At 31.6% G+C, this 20099-nt stretch overlaps 2 protein-coding genes across 4 annotated transcripts in view; one reads left to right on the plus strand and one right to left on the minus strand.

Annotated features, from left to right (window-relative positions):
* Positions 1-20099, plus strand: part of LOC143245225 (uncharacterized) — a 418752-nt gene that overhangs the window by 360110 nt on the left and 38543 nt on the right. For 2 of the 3 annotated variants that reach the window (XM_076491339.1, XM_076491340.1), the window contains 3 exons: positions 9363-9430; positions 11482-11571; positions 14017-14187. In XM_076491339.1, coding sequence (XP_076347454.1) covers positions 9363-9430; positions 11482-11571; positions 14017-14187 — 329 coding nt within the window. The remainder of the gene's footprint in view (positions 1-9362; positions 9431-11481; positions 11572-14016; positions 14188-20099) is intronic. The other variant, XM_076491342.1, reaches the window with a different exon arrangement.
* LOC143245228 (glycoprotein 3-alpha-L-fucosyltransferase A-like) overlaps positions 1-20099 on the minus strand; it is a 524457-nt gene that overhangs the window by 90039 nt on the left and 414319 nt on the right. The gene's annotated exons all lie outside the window — the stretch shown is intronic.

The raw sequence follows: 20099 nt of genomic DNA on the forward strand, positions 1-20099 counted from the left end.
CAAACTAAATTACCTTCTTGCTAGTCTTAACACAAACTAAATTACCTGCTAGTTAATCTTAACACAAACTAAATTACGTTCTTGTTAATCTTAACACAAACTAAATTACCTGCTTGTTAATCTTAACACAAACTAAATTACCTTCTTGTTAATCTTAACACAAACTAAATTACCTGCTTGTTAATCTTAACACAAACTAAATTACCTTCTTGTTAATCTTAACACAAACTAAATTACCTGCTTGTTAATCTTAACACAAACTAAAGTACCTGCCTGTTAATCTTAACACAAAGTAAATTACCTTCTTGTTAATCTTAACACAAACTAAATTACCTGCTTGTTAATCTTAACACAAACTAAATTACCTTCTTGTTAATCTTAACACAAACTAAATTACCTGCTTCTTAATCTTAACGCAAACTAAATTATTTACTTGTTAATCTTAACACAAACTAAATTACCTTCTTGTTAATCTTAACACAAAATAAATTACCTTCTTGTTAATCTTAACACAAACTAAATTATTTACTTGTTAATCTTAACACAAAATAAATTACCTTCTTGTTAATCTTAACACAAACTAAATTATTTACTTGTTAATCTTAACACAAACTAAATTACCTGCTTGTTAATCTTAACACAAACTAAAGTACCTGCCTGTTAATCTTAACACAAAGTAAATTACCTTCTTGTTAATCTTAACACAAACTAAATTACCTGCTTGTTAATCTTAACACAAACTAAATTACATTTTTGTTAATCTTAACGCAAACTAAATTATATTTTTGTTAATCTTAACGCAAACTAAATTATATTTTTGTTAATCTTAACACAAACTAAATTACATTTTTGTTAATCTTAACACAAATTAAATTACCTGCTTGTTAATCTTAACACAAACTAAATTACATTTTTGTTAATCTTAACACAAATTAAATTACCTGCTTGTTAATCTTAACACAAACTAAATTACCTGCTTGTTAATCTTAACACAAACTAAATTACCTTCTTGTTAATCTTAACACAAACTAAATTACCTGCTTGTTAATCTTAACACAAACTAAATTACCTTCTTGTTAATCTTAACACAAACTAAATTACCTGCTTATTAATCTTAACACAAATTAAATTACCTGCTTGTTAATCTTCACACAAACTAAATTACCTGCTTGTTAATCTTAACACAAACTAAATTATTTGCTTCTTAATCTTAACACAAATTAAATTACCTGCTTGTTAATCTTAACACAAACTAAATTACCTTCTTCTTAATCTTAACACAAACCAAATTACCTGCTTCTTAATCTTAACACAAACTAAATTACCTGCTTGTTAATCTTAACACAAACTAAAGTACCTGCTTGTTAATCTTAACACAAATTAAATTACCTGCTTGTTAATCTTAACACAAACTAAATTACCTGCTTGTTAATCTTAACACAAACTAAATTACATTTTTGTTAATCTTAACGCAAACTAAATTATATTTTTGTTAATCTTAACACAAACTAAATTACATTTTTGTTAATCTTAACACAAATTAAATTACCTGCTTGTTAATCTTAACACAAACTAAATTACATTTTTGTTAATCTTAACACAAATTAAATTACCTGCTTGTTAATCTTAACACAAACTAAATTACCTGCTTGTTAATCTTAACACAAACTAAATTACCTTCTTGTTAATCTTAACACAAACTAAATTACCTGCTTGTTAATCTTAACACAAACTAAATTACCTTCTTGTTAATCTTAACACAAACTAAATTACCTGCTTATTAATCTTAACACAAATTAAATTACCTGCTTGTTAATCTTCACACAAACTAAATTACCTGCTTGTTAATCTTAACACAAACTAAATTATTTGCTTCTTAATCTTAACACAAATTAAATTACCTGCTTGTTAATCTTAACACAAACTAAATTACCTTCTTCTTAATCTTAACACAAACCAAATTACCTGCTTGTAATCTTAGCACAAACTAAATTACCTGCTTGTTAATCTTAGCACAAACTAAAGTACCTGCTTGTTAATCTTAACACAAATTAAATTACCTGCTTGTTAATCTTAGCACAAACTAAATTACCTGCTTGTTAATCTTAGCACAAACTAAATTACCTTCTTGTTAATCTTAAGCACAAACTAAATTACCTGCTTGTTAATCTTAACACAAGTTAAACTACCTGCTTGTTAATCTTAGCACAAACTAAATTACCTGCTTGTTAATCTTAACACAAAGCTAAATTACCTTCTTGTTAATCTTAGCACAAACTAAATTACCTGCTTGTTAATCTTAGCACAAACTAAATTACCTTCTTGTTAATCTTAACACAAACTAAATTACCTGCTTATTAATCTTAACACAAATTAAATTACCTGCTTGTTAATCTTCACACAAACTAAATTACCTGCTTGTTAATCTTAACACAAACTAAATTATTTGCTTCTTAATCTTAACACAAATTAAATTACCTGCTTGTTAATCTTAACACAAACTAAATTACCTTCTTCTTAATCTTAGCACAAACCAAATTACCTGCTTCTTAATCTTAACACAAACTAAATTACCTAGCTTGTTAATCTTAACACAAACTAAAGTACCTGCTTGTTAATCTTAACACAAATTAAATTACCTGCTTGTTAATCTTAACACAAACTAAATTACCTGCTTGTTAATCTTAGCACAAACTAAATTACCTTCTTGTTAATCTTAGCACAAACTAAATTACCTGCTTGTTAATCTTAACACAAGTTAAACTACCTGCTTGTTAATCTTAACACAAACTAAATTATTTGCTTCTTAATCTTAACACAAATTAAATTACCTGCTTGTTAATCTTAACACAAACTAAATTACCTTCTTCTTAATCTTAACACAAACCAAATTACCTGCTTCTTAATCTTAACACAAACTAAATTACCTGCTTGTTAATCTTAACACAAACTAAAGTACCTGCTTGTTAATCTTAACACAAATTAAATTACCTGCTTGTTAATCTTAACACAAACTAAATTACCTGCTTGTTAATCTTAACACAAACTAAATTACCTTCTTGTTAATCTTAACACAAACTAAATTACCTGCTTGTTAATCTTAACACAAGTTAAACTACCTGCTTGTTAATCTTAACACAAACTAAATTACCTGCTTGTTAATCTTAACACAAACTAAATTACCTTCTTGTTAATCTTAACACAAACTAAATTACCTGCTTCTTAATCTTAACGCAAGGCTAAATTATTTGCTTGTTAATCTTAACACAAACTAAATTACCTTCTTGTTAATCTTAACACAAAATAAATTACCTTCTTGTTAATCTTAACACAAACTAAATTATTTACTTGTTAATCTTAACACAAACTAAATTACCTGCTTGTTAATCTTAACACAAACTAAATTACCTTCTTGTTAATCTTAACACAAACTAAATTACCTGCTTGTTAATCTTAACACAAGTTAAACTACCTGCTTGTTAATCTTAACACAAACTAAATTACCTTCTTGTTAATCTTAACACAAACTAAATTACCTGCTTATTAATCTTAACACAAATTAAATTACCTGCTTGTTAATCTTCACACAAACTAAATTACCTGCTTGTTAATCTTAACACAAACTAAATTATTTGCTTCTTAATCTTAACACAAATTAAATTACCTGCTTGTTAATCTTAACACAAACTAAATTACCTTCTTCTTAATCTTAACACAAACCAAATTACCTGCTTCTTAATCTTAACACAAACTAAATTACCTGCTTGTTAATCTTAACACAAACTAAAGTACCTGCTTGTTAATCTTAACACAAATTAAATTACCTGCTTGTTAATCTTAACACAAACTAAATTACCTGCTTGTTAATCTTAACACAAACTAAATTACCTTCTTGTTAATCTTAACACAAACTAAATTACCTGCTTGTTAATCTTAACACAAGTTAAACTACCTGCTTGTTAATCTTAACACAAACTAAATTACCTGCTTGTTAATCTTAACACAAACTAAATTACCTTCTTGTTAATCTTAACACAAACTAAATTACCTGCTTCTTAATCTTAACGCAAACTAAATTATTTGCTTGTTAATCTTAACACAAACTAAATTACCTTCTTGTTAATCTTAACACAAAATAAATTACCTTCTTGTTAATCTTAACACAAACTAAATTATTTACTTGTTAATCTTAACACAAACTAAATTACCTGCTTGTTAATCTTAGCACAAACTAAATTACCTGCTGTAATCTTAACACAAATTAAATTACCTGCTTGTTAATCTTCACACAAACTAAATTACCTGCTTGTTAATCTTAACACAAACTAAATTATTTGCTTCTTAATCTTAACACAAATTAAATTACCTGCTTGTTAATCTTAACACAAACTAAATTACCTTCTTCTTAATCTTAACACAAACCAAATTACCTGCTTCTTAATCTTAACACAAACTAAATTACCTGCTTGTTAATCTTAACACAAACTAAAGTACCTGCTTGTTAATCTTAACACAAATTAAATTACCTGCTTGTTAATCTTAACACAAACTAAATTACCTGCTTGTTAATCTTAACACAAACTAAATTACCTTCTTGTTAATCTTAACACAAACTAAATTACCTGCTTGTTAATCTTAACACAAGTTAAACTACCTGCTTGTTAATCTTAACACAAACTAAATTACCTGCTTGTTAATCTTAACACAAACTAAATTACCTTCTTGTTAATCTTAACACAAACTAAATTACCTGCTTCTTAATCTTAACGCAAACTAAATTATTTGCTTGTTAATCTTAACACAAACTAAATTACCTTCTTGTTAATCTTAACACAAAATAAATTACCTTCTTGTTAATCTTAACACAAACTAAATTATTTACTTGTTAATCTTAACACAAACTAAATTACCTGCTTGTTAATCTTAACACAAACTAAATTACCTGCTTGTTAATCTTAACACAAACTAAATTACCTGCTTGTTAATCTTAACACAAACTAAATTACTTGGTTGTTAATCTTTTTTTTTCAGAGAGCTCCCTGTACACTATGTAAATAAGAAATAAACAGTCGACGTATACATTTTCTAAGTTATTTCAGACTTGTACAGATATGTTTGGTTTATTTCAATTTTCCTACGTTGGTTCAAAGTAAATGAAAGCAACATATCTTTAGATAAAGTCCAAACATAACATCAGTTACGTAAGAACAATAGGACAACTAATGTTCATAAATTGGAGATAAATACTGAAAATTTCCACATCTTGAGATGCTGGAAATCACCCAAGAATATACTGTTTAAACCTGTGACTTTAAATGGTTTAACATTTTGCCCCACAGTAATTGATTGGTTTTCAAAGTGACAAAAGTTTAAATGAGACAACTCTATAATCTTGAGAAGCACGTGATATTAATGGAAAAGTGACTTAACACAAAATGAATTATAAACACGAGGATAACACAGTACATGTGTTCCGATCTCCAACATCTGTCATGATGTCGACCCCAGACTTGGAAACACTGTTTTGTAGATATATAGTATATTTGTAGTATATATCATCTGAAATGTACAAGTTCGCTAATTCGTGCTCTCCATAATATTAACCTGTTTACCGTTTCCCAGAATGCTACATCTGATTTGAAACATTTCTACATTCAGGTGGTTTGAATACATGTAAACACGTAGATTACAATGGTTGTTTGATACAAAACATTTAAGGAGTACAATTTTGCTGTGTTTATTATTTCGATAGACAACGATCTCGTTAGGATATTCTTTGTAAATTCTGCAAAGAAAATTCTCAGGTTGTAGTTACAACATTCCCGTTTGCTCTGACAGTTGAATTGTTATAAAAGGTTCCAAGTCGGTAACTAAGAGCTTTGTTGTTTGAACGAGACAAGCAAGAGTTGTTGGTTTCGTGGAACTGACAAGTGTAATTTTGTCTATTATTGTGAAGATTGTCCTGTTCCTAATTATGAAGATTTTTCTGTCTATAATTATGAAGATTGTCCTGTTCCTAATTATGAAGATTGTCCTGTCTATAATTATGAAGATTGTCCTGTCTCTAATTATGAAGATTGTCCTGTCTCTAATTATGAAGATTGTCCTGTCTCTAATTATGAAAATTGTCCTGTCTATTATTATGGAAATTGTCCTGTCTATTATTGTGAAGTTTGTCCTGTCTCTAATTATGAAGATTGTCCTGTGTCTAATTATGAAGATTGTCCTGTGTCTAATTATGAAGATTGTTCTGTCTCTAATTATGAAGATTGTCCTGTATCTAATTATGAAGATTGTCCTGTATCTAATTATGAAGATTGTTCTGTGTCTAATTATGAAGATTGTCCTGTGTCTAATTATGAAGATTGTCCTGTGTCTAATTATGAAGATTGTCCTGTATCTAATTATGAAGATTGTCCTGTGTCTAATTATGAAGTTTGTCCTGTGTCTAATTATGAAGTTTGTCCTGTGTCTAATTATGAAGATTGTCCTGTTCTTAATTATGAAGATTGTCCTGTGTCTAATTATGAAGATTGTCCTGTGTCTAATTATGAAGATTGTCCTGTATCTAATTATGAAGATTGTCCTCTATCTAATTATGAAGATTGTCCTGTGTCTAATTATGAAGATTGTCCTGTGTCTAATTATGAAGTTTGTCCTGTGTCTAATTATGAAGATTGTCCTGTGTCTAATTATGAAGATTGTCCTCTATCTAATTATGAAGATTGTCCTGTGTCTAATTATGAAGATTGTCCTGTGTCTAATTATGAAGTTTGTCCTGTGTCTAATTATGAAGATTGTCCTGTATCTAATTATGAAGATTGTCCTGTGTCTAATTATGAAGATTGTCCTGTGTCTAATTATGAAGATTGTCCTGTGTCTAATTATGAAGTTTGTCCTGTGTCTAATTATGAAGTTTGTCCTGTGTCTAATTATGAAGATTGTCCTGTGTCTAATTATGAAGTTTGTCCTGTGTCTAATTATGAAGATTGTTCTGTCTCTAATTATGAAGATTGTTCTGTGTCTAATTATGAAGTTTGTCCTGTGTCTAATTATGAAGTTTGTCCTGTGTCTAATTATGAAGATTGTCCTGTATCTAATTATGAAGATTGTCCTGTGTCTAATTATGAAGTTTGTCCTGTGTCTAATTATGAAGTTTGTCCTGTGTCTAATTATGAAGATTGTTCTGTGTCTAATTATGAAGTTTGTCCTGTGTCTAATTATGAAGATTGTCCTGTATCTAATTATGAAGATTGTCCTGTGTCTAATTATGAAGTTTGTCCTGTGTCTAATTATGAAGTTTGTCCTGTGTCTAATTATGAAGATTGTTCTGTCTCTAATTATGAAGATTGTCCTGTATCTAATTATGAAGATTGTCCTGTGTCTAATTATGAAGATTGTCCTGTGTCTAATTATGAAGTTTGTCCTGTGTCTAATTATGAATTTTGTCCTGTGTCTAATTATGAAGATTGTTCTGTCTCTAATTATTTCAATACAACCATTTTAAAGATTTCGTACAACTATTTGTAGCAACAAATTTCATCTCTGTATTGATATACGTTATTCATAACGGAATTCTATCTTATCTAATGTTTTTTTCTCAATCTCTCCCCTTGGGACACAGCGGAATGCCTGCAGACTTACAATGCTAGAAATCGGGTTTCGATACCCGTGGTTAGCAGATCGCAGAATAGCTTATTGTGTAGCTTTGTAGTTAACTTCAAACAAAGTTTCTTTCTAAGTTAGTTCGCATTTTTAGTGAATAGAAAGAAGGGGAAACCATTCCCTTGTTCTCACATTTTTGCACAGTACTCCATATAAATAACACAGCGTATATTCTTATCAAGACAAGATCACCTCATATATATATAACATAGCATATGTCCTTAATTAGGGAAGATAAGCACATTTATATATAATGTGGAGTATATCCTCGACAAGGGAAGATCGCCACATCTGAATGGGTACACAGAACCACCTACATTCTACCACACTACAAATAGGGCTGTTGTTACCATTTTCAAAGTTCGAAGACTGGTCTTCTAGGAAAACTCCTAACCTATAAAGTGTTAACCAACATGTTTCGCATATTCCATTCAATTGTTTTCACAACACAACCTAGTTATGCAATGGTTAGTCTTAACGTCTTCTTTCTTGCAAGATTGAAAACTAAACGCTGAATATATCTCAAAAGGTCTTACGTATTTCTGCACAAATTGTATCAAACTAAGAAAAACATTAAAAAACAACAACACCTGAATTATAAACATCAACTTGCTTTTTTTGTCTAGTGGACAACGTTACCTCGTGACATCTGTTACCTAACAGCATTGTTCAGCTAATAATTTTATTTGAAGTCGAAATAGGGCCAGCAAAGAATATATCAATTCTAAATAGTTGTAACCTACACCCAAAATACACTTACATAACCTTGCAGATGGAAGATTTCATCTAACAAAAGGAGTAAAATCTGAGATGGCTAAAATTAAATAATGTCAGACATCTTGTGCCCTGGATGTCCGCTATGACAGTGCGAACACTAATCAATAATAATATTAAAAATATAGTTCATAAACGTGGTATGAGCATATAGTATGACTGCACTTTAAGACCCACAATATCTTTCTTATACTGTGTAAATAACTATCCAAATTAAACCCAGTGGAACTGTTTCGCGTGAAAAAACTCCATTCCATATTTCTTCGGATTTGTCTAAAAACACTTAAATATTTAATCTCTGTTTCAGAACAGAATCCTGCTTCCGTTGTGCTGTGGTTCTGAAAACACTTATATCTTTTATCTCTGTTTCAGAAGAGAATCTTGCTTCCATTGTGCTGTGCTGTATGAAAAAAAAAACAAAAACTTAAATCTTTCATCTTTGTTTCAGAACATAATCCTGTTTTCGTTGTGCTGTGTTCTATAAAAGCACATTTAAATATTTCATTTCTGTTTCAGAACATAATTCTGTTTTCGTTTTGCTGTGTTCTATAAAAACACATTTAAATCTTTCATTTCTGTTTGGGAACATAATCCTGTTTCCGTTGTGCTGTGTTCTATAAAAACACATTTAAATCTTTCATTTCTGTTTGAGAACATAATTCTGCTTCTGTTGTGCTGTGTTCTATAAAAACACATTTAAATTTTTTATTTCTGTTTGAGAACATAATCCTGTTTCCGTTGTGCTGTGTTCTATAAAAACACATTTAAATCTTTCATTTCTGTTTCAGAACATAATCCTGTTTCCGTTGTGCTGTGTTCTATAAAAACACACTTAAATCTTTCATTTCTGTTTGGGAACATAATCCTGTTTCCGTTTTGCGGTGTTCTATAAAAACACATTAAATCCTTCATCTCTGTTTCAGAACGGAATCTTGCTACCGTTGCGTTGTGATCCATGAAAAGCATATGAATGTTCTTCAGTATAAAGAAAGTAAGTTCTAACTGTAAATTATATTATTCAACGTCTTGTGAACGTAGTTAGAGACAATATTATCCTATTTCTTCAACTTAAATGCTATATTGATAAACCAATCAAAATTTATATGCCATACGAAAATTGCTATTATGAAAGAATAAGAAACGGTTTTTATTGATGTCGGTCTTCCATTGTAACGTATAAAATAGAATGCCATTGAAACACTATTAGGAACACAATAAAGCTGATATTAGACTAATTCCTATATCTCTAAGGCAAATTATATTTATCTTTATGTGATAGTATTCTAACAGTTCTTATTTATACTACTTACGTGAATTAATTATTCGGTTTTCTATATTCCACTAAAATTGTTTGGAATATTTTAATCCATTTTAGTGTTACTACAAAATCGATTTGGTGTTAAGATTAGGATTAAGTAGTTAGCCATAAATCGTATTTACTTATCCCCTCCTAGACCCCTCCTAGGGTTATAACTTCAGGCAGATAGTGAACAAAGCTCATTTCCGAGAGCAGGAAATATGAATTGGTAACGAACGAAGGATAAGATATTAAGAAGCAACAAAAATAAAAACATTATGAACTGAACAGATGAAAAACATTTTCATGGCTCAAGTAGCATTATTATAGTTATAATCTGAAGAAATAGGTCCATCACTGGCTCAGATATTGCGGTACTTCTTCTATAGTTTCGCTACTGTGTCATACTGATTAAAATATTCAAGTAGAATATTTTGATCAAGGTACCAAGTCTCATGAATATAAAAAAAAACAAGTTTTAAAAAGTTAGGTTTCTTTTAAAAATATTAAAGTAATAGTTTTTGATAGAATATCATTACTTGGTTATCATTATTTTCATCGATGTTTTCGGCCATGATCCCAACGTTAACTCACAAAGTTCGGCCATCTTAAAATTTTCAAGTAATTTTTCAATGTAGATACTCTACTAATAATATAAAAGTCTTCATAGTTTTAAAAAATAGTTCAAAACATTATTTATAAAAGTCTTCATAGTTTTAAAAAATAGTTCAAAACATTATTTATAAAAGTCTTCATAGTTTTAAAAAATAGTTCAAAACATTATTTATAAAAGTCTTCATAAAAAATAGTTCAAAACATTATTTATAAAGTCTTCATAGTTTTAAAAAATAGTTCAAAACATTATTTATAAAAGTCTTCATAGTTTTAAAAAATAGTTCAAAACATTATTTATAAAAGTCTTCATAGTTTTAAAAAATAGTTCAAAACATTATTTATAAAAGTCTTCATAGTTTTAAAAATAGTTCAAAACATTATTTAAAGTTATTATAAATGCAGTATAGCTTTAATGAAACTACAGTGTGTTCGGAAAGTCACTGTCCAGTTTTGTAAACATATTTTATTCAGTCTATTACAAGCCAGCAACTGATAGCGGTGTTTAGAAACAAAATAAGAAGGATCCAAGCCTGTGTTGATGCCAACAGGGGTCACTTTCAACATTGTGTATAATTGTCATTCATATTTACCTCCTATATTCTGTACTGAAACATGTCTGTTAATAATTATATAAGTGCACAGTGACTTTCCGAACACCCTGTATAAAGAGAAATATAAGATTATTAGACATAAAACACAAGAAAAGTCAAACAGCAGTTGTTTGTTTCTGAGTTTCAAACAAGTTACCAGCACACAAAATGCTAATAAATTCACAAGTTTTCAATTAATATGTTTGCAATATTGAACATCAAACAGACGAAACAGACGAAACTTATTGAAATAACGGAAAATCATAAAACAGACAATCTTAAGAACATTGCTGTTTAAATTTAAAGTATACACATGTAAAAAAACCCCAACAGGAATCTACTTACAGAGGTACAGTTAAGGGGAACAGATTAAAAGGATCTAAACATCAGTATTACTTATAAACGTAAGAGGAAACGTTTGAAGTAAATATTTTCTCTCAATAATGGCTACGTTTTGTCATAACAGATATCTTCTGTCATTTCTGGTCTCCAGTCCTCAGATATCTTGTCAATTTAACAAACGATATCTTTTGCTTCTAGCCTACTGTTCCTTACCTAATGAGCGCCCGTGGCTGGATGGGTTATGCCTACAGATAAGTGGAGACGCCTTGCTCTACTCAATGTTTAGGCGTAAGTATTGTTCAAGGGAAAGCGTTATTCTGAGTAACATATTATAAAAAATGATTAAGTGCAGACATTGAACAGTCAAGTTAACTTTAACTGAGTAAGAATTATAACACATTTTTAAGTTGAATTTCTTTTAAAGAAAATATATTTTAAAAATAATAAATACGCTTGTATTGACTCACGATTTATTAAGATATAAATTTCACATAATTTTTGTACTATTTCTTGTATTAGCTCGCGATCTCCTGAGATTATACAGTTATTTTATTGTGTAAAAATCATTACAACCTTAAAATAATGTATGTTACAGTTTATTTTTACTAAGAAGTTTGCTCTCGTAGCTCAGTAGTGAGTCAGAAATCGTGATTGCGGTGGGTAGAGCGTAGATAAATTAATGCGTAGCTTTGTGTTTAACAACGAACAAAAGTTGAGAATGTTAACAGCTGTCTCGCGAACGTTTCTCGTGAGGTTACATTTCACCAATATTACTAAACAGATTAGGGTGACTTTGTTTTAACTTTTCTTGATGTAGTCTCCAAATTATCTTATGAATCCAGTCAGTAAAACTGTAATGAATCCATGAATCCATCATCCAAAGTATTCACATTGCGGGTTGCAGGAATCCATAACCCAGATTTTTCACACTTAAAACGCTTGTAACGGCCTTGATTGCAAAGCACTGCTATCATTTTATCCTGAGGATTTTTAATTCGAATGTAATTAAATCCTTAGAATGAGCAGGTCAATCGGAAGAGCATTGTGGCTTTGACCATGTAGCCTTAACAGTGAAAAAAAAAAAAAAGTTCCAACTGCTTTGATCTAACTCCATTTGAACTGGTTACGAAAGCAATACAGACCATGCCGTTTTATAATATACAGGTTACACAACATTGTCTGTATTGATATAATGATCTAAGGAATGTATCTGTATATGTCTTAGCAGATACTAAGGCCTGAAATTCACACTTAGATTAGTCTTAAGTCCATCGCTAAAACTATTAAAATATTCACCATGATTGTAAATATTGAAAAACAAATGGTATTCGAGAATATGCTAAACATCATTGGAATTGAATGTAAAAATTGTCATACCAAGCTTCACTTGCCTAACGTGTAAAACAAAAACAACTGTCCGTTTTCAGTTTCCAACGTTTACCAACACGTGAAACTCAAACATTCTTACAGCAGTCGTTTGTGTGTCTGCAAAAATGGATTTTTAGTAATGTATGTGTGTTTTCTTATACCAAAGCCACATCGGGCTGTCGGCTGAGTCCACTGAGGGGAATCGAACCCCTGATTTTAGCGTTGTAAATCCGAAGGCTTACCGCCAGAGGGGGACTTATAGTAATAAAAGATTAACAACGATACAGAATAAGACGTCTTGTAACCAGTAACAAAAAACGACTTTGGATGCTGGAAGATGGGCAAAAGAGCCCTTTTTTGGTATTTTACTAATTTCAACTTGAACAACATCTTAAATGACACCTGGACTAAACGGCCAGGTCAGAGACCATTTAAGTTCAAGCAGAGCCATTGATAAATAATAAATACTGAGTAGAGAAAGAATAATGAGTCACCAGTTGACCTTTATCTACGTGTTTTCCGTAAACAAGTAAAGTAGTTGACTGTCACATCTTTAACGCTCCCACAGCTGATAGGAGTTTACAAACCAAGATACTGAGAATCGAACCTTGTTTTTTCACTCTGCGGCTCAATTTGCTAACTCCAACGTTAACTCAGGTCAACGGAAGTGATAAATAGGTCTTCACAAAAGTGTGGTAGTTATTCAGAACAATATCAACTCAATAAAGGTCGCGCTTATTGTTAAAGATGGGCTTATTGTTAAAGAGCCCTTTTTTATATTTGTAGCCCAACCCATTTCTTATGTTTCTGAGCATTTTCATCCCCAAAACAACAAGGAATAAAACTATATTCTACCTTAAAAATATATTTTTTATTATAATGCACAAAGCTACAAATGGGCTATACGTTCTCTGCCTACCTCACAAATCAAAACTCGACCTACCGCTGAGCTGTCAGCAGACATTTTAAAAACCAACAGATTATAATTTAAAAATCAATGAATACGATTTTTTTTGTCATTGCTTTAATAGCCCAAATTATGTTTATGTATTACGTTTGCGGATAATTTGCAACTTTTAATGAGCTTTAAACGCCAACCTGGTTATTATTAAGAAACGTTATCTTCTGGTTCTTCAGTTGTGTTGGAAAATAATAGCGAGAAAATCTAAATATTCGATTTATTTACGACTAACGAGTATCCAGGTTAGGAGATGATGTCTCTACAGAAGTACATTTTAATCATTCGATTTGAATGATTGCTTATAGATCAATAACATTAAAAACCGTTAGGACTACGTGCTAGTCACAGTTTGAGGATGTCTTATATAAAGAATGTTCTACTTTCGTCGTATGTCTTTATGGCAGTAGATACCGTGCCAGTGCCATGTCCATTTCGAGGGTCTTTTACCTTTACCTACAGTCGTGGACATGGGGAATGTAACTATCCTGTGTCCACTATTCATCCTTGTACCAACGATTCACGAATGACTTTCAACTTTAAAGCTTGTGCTAACGTCATTACGTCGGAAAGTCGAGGTAAGTAAGAACCGAATTTTGTTATTTTTTGTTGTTATATTTTCTCGCACTGCGGTTAGAAAACAAACATCATATAAAACGGTCTTGAAAGTAACAAATGGTATAAAAAAATAAGGTTTTAGATTATATTGAGTTTATTTGTTTACAAACATATATACCAAGAGTCTTGTTTGGTTAATATTACGCTCAAAGAGCGACTACGTCAGAGAGCTATCAGGTTGTTTTGAATTTCGCGTAAAGCTACACGAGGACTATCTGCGCTAGCTGTCCATAATTTAGCAGTGTGAGACTAGAGAGAGGGCAGCTACCCATCACCACCCACCACCTACTCTTGGGTACTATTTTATCATCGAATAGTGGGATAGACCGTCATATTATAGCATCCCCATGGCTGAAAGAGCAAACATATTTTTTGTGTGTTACCGAGATTCGAACCCGCGACCTTTGGTTTGCGAGTCAATCACCCTAACCATCTAACCAACTTTCCTAACTGTGGTTTAGCTCCCGCTGCTTCATCGGTAAGCCTCGAAGGTTATATCGCTAAAAATCGGGTTACTATAACCTTACTGGGCATAGCACGTACAGCGTATTGTTTAAATTTGTGTTTAACAGCAAACAAACAATAACATGACTTCATTGTCTCATTAATGAGTTTGTTCTGACAATAATTCTAAATATATTCTTAATATATTTTCATTTTATTATTTTCTTATGAATTATTATTCAAAATTTAATCTAATCTACAATTTTACGTTTACTTCGAACATTATAACGTTGAGCATGTTTTTCTTTCACATTTTTAATATCTTGAAGGTAGTAGCTACATTAAGCTCTTTTTAAAGTCCCAAAGTTTTATCTGAGTTGTTATGGCTAATTTCCATTTGAAAAATAAAACTAAAGAGGGCGCAGAACCTTAAAGAATACCATCATCGTATTTTTGGTTTCAGAAAATAATATAAATATAACCTTTAGAAGGTATTATCATTCATACTTGGTTATCCTTGGAAATACTGAAACTGACTAATCTCTTATCCCTAATCTCAACTCATATTTCTACAATAATGAAAGCGGTTATCCATCCTTCGTGGGTTTGTGTTTCCACTACATTACATCAACTACTCAACAATGGCTGAAGGGGAGAGCATGTTTGATGTGACAGGGATTTAAACTCAATCCTCAGGTTACGAGTCGAGCACCCTAATCACCTGGCCGTACCGAGCCAGGAGCCATCTGCACTGTGCTCACAACGAGTATCGAATCCCAGGCTTTTAGTGGTTTGAGGTGATACTGACCCACTGGGAGGAAGATGCGTATTTAGAAAAGAAAAAAAGAGAGAAATACAATTAGTGTATTTCACAGAAGTCATTAATTATCTTTGTGTTATTTTAATGAGTTGCCAAACAGTGTTCAGGTTTATATATGCAAAAACGGCTCGTTTGGGTTGAGAAATATTTTACATAAAAGAGTCATCGTCATCTTCGATCATCGTCAGGTTCACTAGTTTTACCTTTACCAAATTAGGGGTTAGTTGTTCCTTTCTACATTGTTGAATAAAATAAATGTTATTTCTTCTATTAATAATTCGTTGGTTTAAATTTCTTAGTTTCTTAACGATCGTGTGAGCGTATACTGTTAATAGTGGTGTACGGTATGCTAGTTCAGACACAATGGTAACAGGTAAGTACAAATACACTGAGAAAAACACAAAAACTTACACTTCTCGTGCAATCGCCGTGATGAAATAATAATCTCTACAAGTGGGTTTTCTCGACATCACTGAGTGTTCAGGTTTATATAAAACCTGCTATTGAATTCGATATTTCAAGCGTATAACAAACTGAATTCCATATATTCAATTATGATCGATTTCTAATCTGAGGCTCAACATACACTTTGAAGATCTGGAGGACAACTGCTCTGCCCAGATTTTTCTCCGCCTACATCCCTTTGTTGTTTTTCTGAGTTACCACATAATTCGATTATCACATTACGTTATTTGAGACACAAATATGTTCATTAGATTCAAGTCGACGCACAAATATAAATATTCCGGTTTTACGTTTTACGCCTTTGAACGTCCTCAGTTGCTAATAGGTTGAAGAAATTCTGTTCTTTGTGCTACAAGTATTCCGAAAATTTGGAAGTCGAAAATGAATCTAAGCGCTTCCGCTACTTCTTTTATGAAGCGAGTTAGTTTTTAATTATTGTCTTCCTTTGTGCAATTCCAGTACAAAAAAAAACTTACATACATTCACGAGAAGAAATTGTGTAGGGAATAGTCTTGTATTACGAGAAAAGTTAAAATATTTTTTTTTTAGTCGGAGTCGCCTTAGGGAGAACTCAGTAAGTATGTCGTAAAGCACATAAACAACCAACCGACTGCTGAATATATTCTCTATAGCGACCAGACCAGCTCTTCCCCATGAAAATGAACAAAGAATTATTGGGGCTTTAATGAAGGTGTTTTGTCACTGAAAACTCTAAATTAAGACCCTGCCTTTAGTTGTGGACGTGTAGCAAATCGACTCTAATTTTCCTCAGTCTTTTAGTTGTCAAGATACTAATGTCCGGTTTTATCAGTGGAGTGTGGTAATCTTTCAGCTGCGTGTCACAGAGAGTCAGCTTCTAAATAACATCGGTCGAAGACGTTTTATTTACAACTCTGTTTATCCTTCTCGCTATGGGTAAAATATTAGTGTTCACGTACGATTATTAGATACATATATCATCCTATCTTCATGTCTGTCAGTTTATTCATTCTGTGTGACGCGAATGTGAGAGGAACGCAAACTTTATATTTATATTTATGTGTTACTTTAATGAAAAAGGATAACTCTAGGCGTCGCTCTGAAACAAACAATAGCTAAGTTACTAGAAACGGTTCCTGTTCGGGGTCGACATTTAGACAGAAAGTCTGTAATTTGTTTTGTACATGGCCTTAAAGTAAAAAAAAAAAAAAAAAAAACAAGAAAAAGGTTGCTCATATTTGCTTGTATTAATGAGGTCTCTTGACATATGTAATGTGTTCTTCCCACGACTCTGTGGTAGGAAATGGATGAACTGCGTTTCGCTTGTGTCAGGGACGTTAGAACTTTGTTCTACATATAACCTTGATAACGTATATTGTGTTTTGTAGATTACCAGAATAATACAAACGACGTGATAAATACCATTGTTACTTCCTTTACGCTACTTCTGAATACACCACTGTCAAATACGCAGTTAAAAACACACTTAAGACTAGTATGTTTAATGCATTGTATAAACTAATTTAATTTTTCTACTGACACGCCCCCCAGTGGCACAGCGGTAGGCCCGGCAGGGCGAGGTGGATAAGGCACTCGAATCGTAATCCGAGGGTCGCGGGTTCAAATCCCCGTTACACCAAACATGCTCGCCCTATAAGCCGTGGGGGCATTATAATATTACGGTCAATCCCATTATTCGCTGGTAAAAATAGCCCAAGAGTTGGCGGTGGGTTGTGATGACTAGCTGCCTTCCCTCTAGTCTTACACTTCTAAATTAGGGACGGCTAGTGCAGATAGCCCTGGAGTAGCTTTGCGCGAAATTAAAAAAAAATATATTCTTCAGAATTATAGAAATTTAATGACATTCTTGACCAATGAGTAAAAACAGTAGAAATAACAAACTTAAAAAATTGGAGGTTCCGAGATAATTGACAGCATGTTCCCTGAATTAATTACTTGTGTGGATATACGTCTATATGTAAAATAATAAGTCACATATATTGTAGGTGGTACACTAGAGAAAATATTTATATATATAACTAAAATAAATTTACGTTGCTGTTAAAGTAAATACTATTAATTAAAATAATTGTTAATAGACAATTAAAATCAGCTCTACAAAACAATAATTAACTTAATGAAAATAAACATTAAAAAGGTTTTGGTTTTGTTCGTTTTGAATTTCGCCCAAAGTTACACGAGCGCTATCTGTGCTAGCCGTCCATAATTAAGCAGTATAAGACTAGAGGGAAGACAGCTAGTCATCATCACTCACCGCCAACTCTTGGGCTACCCTTTTATCAACGAATAGGAGGATTAAGCGTCATATTATAACGCCCCCGCGGCTGAAAGGGCGAGCATATTTGGTGGGACCGGGATTCGAACCCGGGTCTCTCGGATAAAGAGTCGAGCGCCCCTAAACACCTGGTCATGTCGGGCCTGAATATAAATCTAATGATCTTTCATTATATGGATCGCTGGTTAGGTCAAATTTTAAATATTGTGTTCAGGGTTCTGAAGAGGCCTATTAATGAAACACCCGGAACGGAAAGTTTGGCATGCAATAACGAGTTAAGATCCTTGGAAAAGAAAGAATGTAATTTAGGTTTTTATTAGGGTTAAAGGAAGTGATCATTTCTCTTACATATATTTGATTTTTATGCCAAATTGTAAAAGTAATCGAAGTAGGAGAAACAAATATATGTACATTTTGATAGGGTAAAGGTCATATTGATATAACTTAGCTTCATTTGTTTGTAACAGGGTGGTTGGCCTTTGGAAAGAGTTGCCTTCAGATATTGTGTAGGCAGCTGATTTAATAGAGTTTAAGGGATAAAAAAGCAAATGCTATGAGGCTTTGAGTGGTTTATTTTTATTTTTAGAACTTAATTTCGTGGATAGGATTGCCTAGATGGTCCCTTGTTGTCCTTAAATTATTTTATTATGTAGGTTTAGAATGAAGTATTCATAGGTAGGTGTAGTTTGAAATAAAACAAACAGAATTATGTGAGAAGAGTTTGGCATCTTACTTAAATAATTAAATCATTTTAGTACATCTGTTTGGTTACGATGAATCTTAATTACGTTTAATATCAAAACCTGCAAAAAAGAAACTCTAGGAAAACTAACAAATCACGTTGTTGTTGTCTAAATTATGAATAAACAAAACGTTCACAAATAAAAACATGATTATTCTTTGTTTACTTCACTTTAATCATGATACTGACTGCAGTTTGAATAGCGTATTTGAAAAGAAGTGTCCAAAGGTCATTTGGATTATTATATTTTTTAAATTTCGGATTACCTGATTGGATGAAAGCTATTTTTGTGTAATGTATAAATAAAAAAAAAGTAATTGAATTTGAGTAATGGTTAACTCTTAGTATGGTAACTAACTCATTACTAAGAGGTTAACTCTTCCAAATATGTTAACAAACTTATTACTAAGAGGTTAATTCTTCCTAATATGGTAACAAACTTATTACTAAGAGGTTAACTATTCCTAGTATGGTAACAAACTCATTACTAAGAGGTTAATTCTTCCTAATATGGTAACACACTCATTACTAAAAGGTTAACTCTTCCTAGTATGGTAACAAACTCATTACTAAAAGGTTAACTATTTCTAGCATGGTAACAAACTCATTACCAAGAGATTAACTTCTTCACTTTATTTTTATACACATAACAAAAAACAAAAAGACACTAATTTGTATTAAACTATGATACATGAAAGTACTAAGAATTGAAAAGCTGGATACCATCAGTTTCCATGGAAGTGTTCTGAAAGAGAGACATTCATGTACCACTGCCAGTTAAATGGTTAACACTCCTATGAAAAGTGGCCTAATAGGCCCCAGAGCAACTTGAAAGGTTATTAATATTAGGCTAATATTAATAACCTTTCAAGTTGCTCTTGATTTGATTCATTTGATTTCATTTCATTAAATGAAATGGCAATTTCATTTAAATACAAATTTATTAGCCTAATATTAATAACCTTTCAAGTTGCTCTGGGGCCTATTAGGCCCCACTTTTCGTAGGAGTGTTAATGCACAAACACGATACGTTTAACAGCTATTTTGTATCAGCTTCAGAATATACTTCCTTACATAACACAAATGTTTCAACACGTTTTTACAGTAAATAAATTAATTTGTGTTT

Source organism: Tachypleus tridentatus, chromosome 2 (genome assembly GCF_004210375.1).
Source record: "Tachypleus tridentatus isolate NWPU-2018 chromosome 2, ASM421037v1, whole genome shotgun sequence".
In the NCBI taxonomy this organism is placed as follows: Eukaryota; Metazoa; Arthropoda; class Merostomata; order Xiphosura; family Limulidae; genus Tachypleus; species Tachypleus tridentatus.